General features: G+C 48.2%; 1 protein-coding gene across 2 annotated transcripts; it reads right to left on the bottom strand.

The window, feature by feature from the left end:
• Positions 1-4,377: 4,377 nt before the first annotated feature.
• On the bottom strand, positions 4,378-11,214 carry LOC104041664 (retinoic acid-induced protein 3). Of its 2 annotated transcripts, none has more exons than XM_064452777.1 (4): positions 10,980-11,214; positions 7,499-8,469; positions 6,452-6,504; positions 4,378-5,748 (listed from the first exon to the last, which is right to left on the bottom strand). In XM_064452777.1, exons 2-4 carry the CDS (start codon positions 8,421-8,423, stop codon positions 5,656-5,658), a joined length of 1,071 nt encoding a protein of 356 aa, XP_064308847.1. In that variant the 5' UTR covers positions 8,424-8,469; positions 10,980-11,214; the 3' UTR covers positions 4,378-5,655. The 2 variants fall into 2 exon arrangements, with proteins under 2 accessions (XP_064308847.1, XP_064308855.1); XM_064452785.1 differs by having other exon boundaries at positions 11,107-11,214.
• Positions 11,215-11,460: the final 246 nt, after the last annotated feature.

Below are 11,460 nucleotides of genomic sequence, written 5' to 3'. Positions count from 1 at the left end.
AGAAGGCATTGCCCAATGCTGCGCACTCATGGCAATGTATGCCAACCACATACCAGTCTGCATGAATAAGGATGAAGACAGCAAGGTGAAGGAAGTGGTTATTCCTGTTTATTTAGCCCTTGTGAGGCCATATCTGGAGTACTGTGTCCAGTCTGGGCCTCTCACTGCAACAGAATTTGATCAAGTGGAACAAGTCAAGGAGGGGGGGCCACTGAGATGTTTGGGGGGCTGCTCGGAGCATGTCACCAGGAAGAGAGACTGAGGGACCTGCTTAGCCATGAGAAGAAAATCTAAGGGGGATCCAGTTGCTCTTCTCTATTAAGTAAATGGATGCTATGAGAAGATGGGACCAGAATTTTCTTAGAGATGCATAGTGAAAGGGCAAGGGGTGACAGACAAGTGGCAAAAAGGGAAATTCTGATTAGTTCAAAAAAATCCCAAGTTTAAAAAAACCCAAATGAGAGTGATCACACACCAGCACAGGGGCTCCAAGAAGCTGACGGATCTCCACCTTTGGAGATATTCAAAGCTTACCTGGCCAAGGCCCTGACAACCTGGTCTAGTTCTGAGGTGAGCCCTATTCAGGGCAGAAGCTGGACTAGACCTCTCCAGAGGTCCCATCTGACAAAAATGTTTGTGTGACTCTGTAATTCTGCTAAACCTACAAAAATGCAGGAAAGAGCTGGAAATGAGGAGGAACCGTGTGGCTTCTCAGAATTGGAAGCTCCTTGCACAAGTGGGAGCTTATGCTTTGAAGGGAGCTTGGGGCAGAATAAAGCAAGAGGTATGCTATGTGTTACCCACACTGACAGCTTTTAGATTTCATGTTTGTCTTTAAGACACTGCAAAGCTAGTCCCTCCCTGGGGAGTGTGTGTGTCAAGGACAGCAGTGTAATCTAAGAAACCCACCTGGCTGGGTGGAAATGCAGGAGGGGGTTTCTTCAGGCTCTGGTGCTGCCACTTGCTCCTTTGGGTGCTGGTCCCCTCTGGGTGCTGCTCACAGGCTGTAGTGCAGCTATGTGGGGTGGCTGAAGTTAATTCTGCTCACAGCCGTTCAACTTGCCTGGATCACAGCCGAGAAAATTAGAGGTTTTTCTGCTCCTCAGCTATGTCTATTTGTGGTCCTCTGTGATGACATACACTGAGACCTACGGTACAGGGTTTGTATGGGAGAAGGTATCTGCTGTTGTTGGAGACTGGACACATGGGCAGCTTTGCTGCTAGCACGGCCATCTTTGGCAAAGGAGCGTCATGCACACTTGGGCCAATAGTTGCCACATCCAAGATGTGGCCCCGTGGTTTTGTTCCCTGGGGAGCAGATCAGATTAAAGTGATCCCCTGGCCCCATAAGCCTGCAGAGAGCAAGTGCACAAGGCTGTTCCAGCATCCCCACCAGCCCTGGCTACTCATGAATAGGCTGAGTCACTGTTTGACACTGCTCTGTGTTTAATACTGAAACAGGGAGGGGGAATGGAGAGCCGCAGAGGGGACATCTGAAGGAGGGAGGCAGGGAGGGCTCCCAACGGCTCTTTGCTCATATGGGGCAGGCCAGAGGGAGGTGCAGTTTTTCAGCACTTACTTCAGAAAAGACTGAGCAGTATGAGGGGTGCCTCAGGCTTACAAGGGGCTTGCAAGGCCTTGTGGGTTCCCCATTCCATGCAGCTGCCTCCTACCACCCCAGGAACCAAACACTTGCTTTCTTGGTCCCAGCCTGATGAGCATGGGAGTTGGGCAAGCTCCCTAACACCTCTGCCTCCAGAGCCTGAAGGAGGATGCAACTCAACCACAGCTCTACCGGCTGACAGCGTGCTCCTCCCTGCCTCCAACAGTCCCTGGCATCTCCTGCCCCAGCTGAAGGAGAAGGACTCATTTACTCACCCTGTGCCACAGCAAGAGCTACAGAGGCTAGTGGGGAGAGGGTGGATCCTTCCCTCTACTGGTTTTGGCTGGGATAGAGTTAAACAGCTTGTGTAGGGAGGACAGCATCCCACTGGCTGCCAAAGGGGAAGCTTTTCTGGCAAGCAGGGAGCATTTGGGAGGTAAACCCAGCAAGGTCATTCCCTCTCGCAGGCCCTGGCACCACTGGCCTGGGGCTGTGCCCCAAGGGCTTACTGCACCCTCCAACCCCACACCTGGCTGGGCATGTGGAGCCCTACAGCCCTGGCAAGCCCCTGGTATGGTGACCCTGAAGGTCCTGGGTGCGAGCAGTGCCTCTGCCCTTCCTTGCCCCTTTCCTGTGACATCCCTGACCTGAGGTTCAGATAAGTTTATCCTGCCTCCCAATAATCCTGGCTGCTTTCATAATCCAGGTGTGCTCCATGCCAAGCCTTCTCCAGTGTGTACATTTCTGGTGCTTCAGTCTCCTTGAACAGGGAGAGGAGGGATGAGAAACCGGAGGACCCTGCAGGCAATGGACCTGCAGCCCCCACCACCAAAGGAGCCCTTTGCAGGGGAAAGGGTGGGCATGAGCCTTACTGGATTTCCTGCCCTTCCAGAGGGCTGATCTTAAGAAAAAACAGCACAAAGATCAGGCAACCTTAAGCCTCCTCCACTTGCTTGTCCTTTATGATCTGATCTCTGGCCCCACCAGTTAGGATTTCCCCCGGGACGTGTACATGTGTGACTGGTTGGTCGTCTGGGTTTGTTTAAGCTCAGTCGTAAGGAAAGAGGAAAGTGCTACTTCCCCAAAAGCCTCTCTAGAGGTATGAGAAACCTGCAGAGTGGCACCACCCCTTTCCTGCCAGCCTCGAGTTGCACAGAAATTTGTATTTAATTTTGCACTTAAATCAGCTCTCACCCAAATCTGTCTTAATATTGAACAAGTGCAAAATAACTCTGGGCAGATTAGTATTTCTGTCATTACAGAGATTTAAAAAAATTACTCTAAAAGGCACTGTAAATCCGTGGAAGAAGATTTTTCACTCTCTGCCAAGCAGCATGCACAATAACAACCAAGTAATCAAGAAAATTACTGTGCTCTGTATCGATGGGAGTGCATATGGTGTCCCTCATCCCTCCTAGTTCTGCTGCCTCTGGGGCCATTTGGGAGGCACTTTCTGGTCTGTGGCAGTCAGTGAAGGAGTTGATAAGTGTCTGTGATATGGAAAGACACACATGATAAGAGCACTCTTTGCTCTTATTTCTCCTGTTAGCCTGTCCCTTTGCTCCACCAGGCCCCACTGAAACAGGGGACCTGGTTCTGTCTTATTTAGCACATTTCTGGCTCTTTTGGGACATACTTTAGCTACACATAAGTCATCAATATGATCACAGCAGCTTGAAAACCTCATTTCTGGAAAGTTTGGTATTGTTTCAAGCACAACCCCCCTACCTTCAACCTGCAAGTCAACACCTTGTGTCAGACCTCACATACCCACTTCCCAATCGGCTCCCCAATGTTACGATAACACCTCTGAATTTTCTCTCCAATCCTCTGTGTTACACATGTGGCACTGTGCCAGTAGAAGGGAGGGTAAGCATTTTTTCTACCTCAGATTTACTAGAAAAAGGCAAGATGTCCTGAGACGCATTTCAAACCAATGCCTAGGAGGGCTCTTTCTCATGCCAAAGGATTCAGAAGACCCAAAGGTCCCTGCGTTGCCCTTCAGTGTTGGTAGGCATAGTGGGGGAGGCCCAGCCTGGCATATTCTAGACAGCACTGTGCCTGAGGAAGGGGATTTGCTTACCAGGAGCATGTGGATATGTGGTAGCATGATGTACAATGTAAAAACTCATGGGAGAGGAAGCCCCTAAAATGGAAGATTACAGTCTCATACCATCAGGAGGTTTTAAAAAATATATTGTCATTATCATTATTATCATCATCATCATTATCATCATCATAATGTTTATCACCATCATAATTATTATTTTGCTTTGATATTGTTTCTACTTTCAAATAAAAATATTACATGTGTTCAGAACATCAGAAAAACATATTTTTACAAGCTGAATTAAATACCTACAAGCACCTTTCTATTCTTGATTATGCGAGTAACCAGCAAGAAACAAGTGAATACGTACAGGAATATAGACCCAGCAGACACAGTCACATGCAGTGATGAAAAGATCACATCTTCCCTCCTGCATTTACTCGCTGTGGCTTGGGTTTATATTTCTTAATTTCTCAAGCACTTCTAACTGAATCAGCTTTCCTTAGTCAAGAAAAGTAACATGGAGAAGCTACTAACCCTCTTCTGCACCCTCAAGCAGCTGATCTCTTGTCCACAGTAACAGCTTCGAAGAAGCCAGCATTTCTTTGCCATTTTCCCCCCAGCTGCTGTCTTCCAGATGGCCCACTCCAACCCATGGAGAGCTGTTGCTGTCACCCCACCAGCCCTTAGAGGACTCACATTCCCAAGGAAGAACATCAGTCTCTCATAGTCAGGCTGTTTGGGTTTTTATTAATTAAATATTCCACATACAAAGTACTAAATAAATATATAGCTGTGTCAGACACAGTGTACCATACACAACCACTTGGTGAGCTCTATGTATTTATACATGAAATATCATGGAAAGCTATTTACCAAATGCAAAGCAGGCTACAGAATGACTCAACTCTGCAGGCTCATTGCTCATTGCTAGGGTGCAGTCCACACAGCACACACACACACGCACATGCTTGTGGTTGCTCGCTCCTGGGAAGAAGCGTGTCTGCCCTCTGTAACCTGGCTGCCTGGGAAATGTTTGTGTTAATGTCAGAGACACACTTGGGAGGAGACAGAGATCCAAGGTGCATGGGATTAGCTCCCACCAGAGATCCCACCAGCAAGCAGCTGCATGGAAGAGGTTTTGTCTGCAGGGTTTCACAGCCTGGGGTGGCAGGGGTGGGGAGGGAGGGTTTGCAGGGCTGGGCAGGCTCCCTGGGGAGCTCAGCTAGGGCACTAGAGCTAGGAGGGAGGCTGATGCTAGAGTGCAAATCAGAAAATGTGTCAGGGTAAATAGGTGTAGACGTTTTTATGTCTTTACGTTTTCTTCCCCCTCTCCACCATGGTCTGTAGGTGATGAGGAAGAGGTTGGAAGTGAACATGAAGAAGAAAAATGGCATTTTCTCTCTCTTCCTCCCTCCCTCTTCCCCCACCCCCACCCTTGATCTCTGGAGGAGAGCCAGGCAGGGTTGGGAGTGGGCACAAAAGTAATTGTGAATAGATAAGGGTGTCCTCTGTAGTACCTGAGATGTGTTCACGGGTGGGGATGTGTAGGGCTGATGTGCCTGCTCTTGCCTCTTCTCCCATCAGATGTGGGGTGCAGACATCCCCATGAGCCCATCAAAGTGAGATCTGTCTGGGGCAGAGCCAGTCGCAGACTGGGCTGATGATCTTCCTGCTGCTCTAGCCCTACAGCATTCCTGCTGAAAATAGGCCAGAACAGGCTCTTCCCAGCACACTACTCTGTCAGAAAAGATGAGCTCCATCCCACAGAGAAACAGAGTGAGCAGGGATAGGAAGGCTAGAGCAGTGTCTTGATGCTGTGTTTGAGGAATGAGAGGGAGGTACAAAGATGCCTGTGGAGGGAAAAGAGGACCCCTCTCATCTTTTGCCAGTGTGGCTTGACTCTGTTTCTTCTGCAAGATCAACTCACTTGTCACCATGTGGCCCATTACTCACGCCTCTGCTGATGGGCGCTTAGTCTCATTGCTCCCTGCGGAGCTTTCTACATAGGGCCTTTCCCACCAGTGTAGTCATGGTATGGGCTTGTCCGCGCCTTGGGCCGAGGGATGGAGAAATCGTTTTGCAGTTCGATGGTCTGAAAAGGAAGAAAGTCTTTACTTTTCAAAACTGGAGAGGTGTAATAGAATAGGGCTTAAAAAAAAAAAAAAAAAAAAAAAAAAGAAAGGAGAGAGAAGAACAGAGATGAAGGTTTCCTGCGAGTGTGATCAATGGGGCTGTGGAAGATGATACTGGCAGAACAAACCAGTAATGGAGACATGTCACCAGAGGACATGTAGGGACATGATGTGAGCTACTAGACCTGGATAGGCTGTGGTCTGAAAAGAGACTGATGAATACACATGGTGACACATAGACTGCCCACTCAGGATCTGCACTGCAACTTCCAGTAACTGCTGATGGGAATACATGCAGGGCACAGGCTGGGGAAAGGAACAAGATCTCCTGAGGAAAGAGCACAATCTACTGCAGGAACTGTGCTCAAAGAGGGGAATTCTTATGGGATGTCAAATTCAGAAGTATTGAAAACCACAACCTTAGACTTTGCCTTGGGGCCCTCTTGCCTCCTCATGTCCCTGGACATGTCACAGCTCCCTCCCCCTAGCCACAGAAACCTTGAACACATGTTAGGGTATTGCCTGGCTCCATGTGGAGCATCTGCCTGCCTCCACAGAGCCTGCTCTAGGTCTATCTGTCTTTGCCCCTTCTCCTTCCCTTCCCTTCAGTGCCTGAACAACAGCCTACATGTGGTGAAATGGGTGAAAGGGGTGTGAACTTACCTTCATCTGAAAGTGAGAAGAGTATGGGGAGTAGTTGAGGTCTCCTGTGTCTCCTGAGTCACAAGACAAGAGCGGGGGGAAGTTAGTGAGTTAGTTAGCATTATACGGTAGCTTGGAAATACCATGTCAAGAGACTCAAAGGGCCTGTGGCTATGTTAGCAGTTGCTTTTAGACTGATCAAACTATGCAATATGCAGGCAGGAATGGGTTAAAATCCATAGGTGGGAGACTTATTAAATATTTCCTTATGAAAGCAGGAATTAATGGCATTGTAAATAACAGGACATAGGTGGCCTTGGAGTTTAGACACCTCCTGTTGCCTCACAATTGCTGTCATCATCACTGGCCAAATCCCTCCCACTTGCGTACACAAGACCCTGTCTGCAGTATTCCCTGGGAAAGCACAGCCTTTCCCAGCTATTCTTTTGCAAACCTGGAGGTCTGACTCCAGGGGACAAATGTGATCTCAGTAGCAGATCCGTGGGGACTGCAGTCACATGTCCTACCCATAGATTTGGGAAGCCTCAATTGACAAAACATTTTGCTTTGTCCAAAAAGGCATAAGACTTATGCAGAAAAGTAAGACCTCCTTGCCTCCTTTTTGGATAATGAGTTAATTTTTAAATAGATAATGGGAACCAGATCAGAACTAGAATAAATAATCTCCAAGGTATAAACTGAAGAGGTCTGAAGAGCTGGATCATTGCTAAGAGACAAACAAAAAAATCCTGAATTTTTACACTTACTTTCCAGACAACAGAATCATAAGGAGTTATGTCTCAGACCTAGCACCGACTAACTCTCCTATTCAGTCACTCCTCCTACACATCTTTGGCTTTTGCATTGGTCCTTACTCTTTTTCCCTCTTAACCGGATATCCACTTTCACTTGCATTTCTGAAGTTTCATCAGTATGAAACTTTTTCCTACCTCTAAATTATCCATCATCTTCATATCTTTTTTTGTAGCTCTCCTACCCTTCTTAGCTCATGAGTGGTGCATGTGTGCTTAGGGCTGAGGGACAGTGGAGTCCTTCACTTCATCATACCTTGCACAATTTCATCTTGGGTGTAGGCACGGTTGACCACTCCAGTTGTCTGCTTTATGAACTTGGGTTGGCAGAAGTCATTTTCTGGAGGGTAGTCCCCCAGCTTCAGAGGGGCAGTGAGGAAACAAATTTCAGGGACGATATACATTATCAGGAAGATCCATCCATTGGACACCAGAGCAATGGCCACGACAGGATCATCCCAGCTACGTTTGTCTAAAACTGTGTTGCCTTTTGTGAGCATAGTTATCCACACTATCCAAATGGCAATGGAGAACAGGACAGCGACAAAGATGTGCGCTCCATGCCTCTTCCAGCTTTTGTATGACCCACAGAATGTGAACATGGAAACCAAAAATGTCAGAGCCATCAAGAAGAGCACGTAGATCAAAAGCATGACGAAGTCTTTGTTGGTCTCCTCCGCAGACATATGCAGAAATGTCATTTCCTGGTTTACTAGCATGGTGACCAAGTACTCAATACTGATCACAACTTGTACCAGGGCAAAAGAAACAATGAGAAGCAGCAACACCAGCCAGGAGAAGGGCTTTCTTCCTCTCACTAGTCTGTTGAGGTTGCAGGCATGGGTGAGGAGGCATGAGAAGCAGAGAGCAAAGATGACTCCAAAAAGGAAGAAGCGAGTGGGGCGAGTCCTGTCATTGAGTTTAATGATGAAGGCAAAAGTGAGACCAAAAATGCCAAGTGTGCCTAAGAGAAAGAAGAAATAGATGGAGATCATATGCCGCTTGCTGTTGTCTTGGACTTTACAGATGAGAAAGAAGAGTGAGCAGATGAGGAAAATGGTGACGAGGACACCAGCTGCAGCCAGTGACTCCAGGACAATCCCCCAGGCCATATCCATGTCACAGAGCAGGTAATAGTCATCATCAATGCTGCTGCAGCCTTGGGGAGGTGGTGTCACCATCCTCTTGCTTTCTTGAACACCTTTCCCGTGAAATGTTTCCCCAAAGCTGTAGAACAAAAGACACAGGCTGTTATAGCAACTACCTGGGTGCTGCCAGCAGAGGAGAGAGAGAGGCAGGACAGGCATCCATCCCCACCTCAATGGGCAAGGACACCACAGTGCTAAGGGCATGGGGCTGTGGGAGCAGAACCATACCCTTCTGTGCCATTGGCTCTCTGTCAAGGGCAAGCCAAGCCCCTTAGCAGAAGGCGATTCACCTTGCACGTCTTCTGCACCATGCCTGGGGTTGTGCAATGTCATAGGAGTGTGGGGAGCAGGGAGGTGGTGAGGCACTTTCGCAGGTGTTAGCTTGGTGCCCTGCAGCACAGAGACTGAGCTGTCTTGTCACTTCTGTGATACAGGAGCAGCTGTTAGTCATAGTACAGCTTACGCTCTTTTGACGAGTTCAGACAACATCAGTTCCTTGTGCCAGTGAAGTTCAGAGGTGAGTAATGCAGAACAGGAAATTCATTACTCTGTTCCTTTTCCGTCTACTACTTTCTCTGAAAAACTCTTTGTTTTGGTTTATGGGTATGAATGAAGGGGAACTTTAATGACCTTCTACCCTGCAGGTAACTAACTGCATGCCTCCAGCCTAGTTCTTCTCACTCCAAGTTAAATAGCAAATATAGGCCACCAACCATGAGCCCCAGACTCATAGTCCTTCATGGAGTGCAGCAGTAAGAACTGTCTCAAAGACCTTGGTCCCCTCCCCAAGATATTGCCTTGTGCTGGCTGGAGGCCTGACATGTCAAAGCTAATGCTGTTCATTGCACAAGGGGTAACCACCAAGTTACTGCTTGAGGAGTCTACAAGTCAAGAATGGCCAAGGTCTCTAATGCACCCAGTGAATTCCTGCTGTCTTGTCATGAGGAGTTCAGTGTTGTCTGAGTAAGCCTGGTTTAAGCCTGTCTCGCCAGGGGATAAAAGGGCTGTTTAGGTGAGCTCTACCCATTGCTGAAGGGAATTAAGTTGCCTAATTCCTTGGGAGCCTGAAGCATGTGCAGAAACCACTGTACGAGGATGTTGGGCACTTTGTGGCCCAATATGCCGGCACTGAGTGAGTTTAGACCCCAGGGGCTAGGTATTGCTTTCTAGGTACCAAATTGCTCAGTTAGGCTCAGGTCTCTAAAATCTACCAAAACAGGAGTTTAGATGCAATATTGGCTTGAAACATGGGGGATTCTGGCCTTAATGGTGACCCACACTGGAACACCAAGGGCTTTCTTTTCTGAGATACAAAGAAAAAAGTTCCCCTTGCAAAATTTAGTGTTTAGTGCTTGCCATTTGCTTTCATTCCCCCTCCAGAACAACATGCTGCAGTTACAAGGCTGAGTCTAAAACCCTTCTAATAGATTCTAGGGAGGGGAGATTAAGTCTTCAATAAATGGCAGTTGATCTAATCAAAGTATGAGTGAAGGGAGAAAATACCACTGACTCACTCTCAACCCCACATATGCCTCAATGTGACCTGCTTATAAATGGTGGAGTGTTTTCCCAGTTTATAACTTCATGTTGTAAATGGAGATGTGTAGCTTTTCAAAAAGCTGGTTACAATAAAATGAAGTTATGCTAATATCCAGGAACTCTGGACTCTTATGAAGAGAATGGGACTGGTGAATAACACACATGGGAGTTTTTACAAATCATAATTCACAATATTTTGGGGATTTATGACCTCTTGCACAAATAGCTGAGAGTTATCTGGACATTTGTGAGTAATAAATAATAAACCTTTCTGAAAATCTGGAGACGAAATGCTATAATTTTAACTACAGAAATTTACTGTTCACAGCTCTGGCAGATACAGACTGGTGGCCAGTGTCGGGAGGAGGTGGAGAGCCCAGAGGGCCAGCGTGAGACCCCAGGGCAGCACAGAGCACACCCATAGCTTTGGGTCCTGACTGGTTCTTACTGCAAGTGGTACTTGCCACACAGTTGGCTGCCACAGCCCTTGGAACAAATAGGGTGGAAAGAACCTCACTGCCTTGGAGAACTGGGCCACTTGTGCTGATTTTTACTCCCTTTTCTTTTTTTTCAGGGTAAATGTCCTGTGAGGCATGAAGAGTCTCTGTCCTGCCTCCTGGGTGAGTGTTGCCCCCCAGAAGCCAGGTCTGCTCATCTGACACCTACACAAGCATCTGGGATTTCCAAGGGGCTCTGCAGTCTGTGCAAGGGAGCCTGTGGTACAGTCACTTCACTACTGCTGGGTCCACATCACAGCTCACAACCACATCATGGTTCTTGCTGTAGTGCTGAGTCTTCTCCCTCCAGCCTGAGCCTCCTCTCTCCTTAACACTTATGTGTAAAGTACTCCAATTCAGACACAAATTTCAAATCATTTCCCAGGAAAGTCTGCCGTAACTCCCCCAGCTCCAGCTGGCAATCCCATCTGTTGACCGTAGCACCCCACACCCCGGCTCTCCCACCCCCCAGAGCCACAGTCCTGTACACCATCCACCCCAGCCGCTGAAGGCAGGTCCGCCCTGGATCCTGTAGAACATTGCCTTGAATTACCTTTCTGGGTCCTGTCCGGAGAAGGCAACAGGGAGGCTCCAGTTAGAAAAGGCAACTTCCCAGTGCACCAGTAACACAGTCACCTCTGCTCCTGTTAACCCCAGCCAAGCAGCAGCCCCACGCTCACCTTACTCGGGAGCTTTAACAGCTGGAGGCCTGAGGAGGTGTGGCTGAGCACGCCTATTCCAGTTCCACAGCCTCTCCTCTCCGACAGGACACAGCTAGGAAAATACGATCCCCGTGCCAGGAAATGAAGAAAGGCCTCCTGACGTCAGTGGGGCACTCACCCCTGCTTCAGAGTGGAGGTGGGGCCCCTGCAACAGAATTGAATGCTGCTCAGCCAAGCACCTGATAAGGGGTTCCCCTGTCTGACTCCTGGCACCCGTGGGTGGAGACCATGGCTATGAATAGCAGTGCATCCCCTCCCTGCTCCAAACCTTTTGTCTCTTTGCATGTTTTCTTGCCAGATAACTGCTTGCAA

The sequence above is a fragment of the Phalacrocorax carbo genome, chromosome 1 (assembly GCF_963921805.1).
Source record: "Phalacrocorax carbo chromosome 1, bPhaCar2.1, whole genome shotgun sequence".
NCBI lineage: Eukaryota > Metazoa > Chordata > Aves > Suliformes > Phalacrocoracidae > Phalacrocorax > Phalacrocorax carbo.
The sequence above is the reverse complement of the archived record's forward strand: the minus strand, read 5'-3'. Positions and strand labels throughout refer to the sequence as shown.

Excerpts from the sequence above, each read along its gene's own strand:
- LOC104041664 (XM_064452777.1), bottom strand. The coding sequence starts at position 8,423 with ATGGTGACACCACCTCCCCAAGGCTGCAGCAGCATTGATGATGACTAT. Across the intron at positions 6,505-7,498 it reads CCAAGATGAAATTGTGCAAG|GAGACACAGGAGACCTCAAC; the intron begins GTATGATGAAGT and ends CTTGTGACTCAG. Across the intron at positions 5,749-6,451 it reads CTTCTCACTTTCAGATGAAG|ACCATCGAACTGCAAAACGA; the intron begins GTAAGTTCACAC and ends CTTCCTTTTCAG.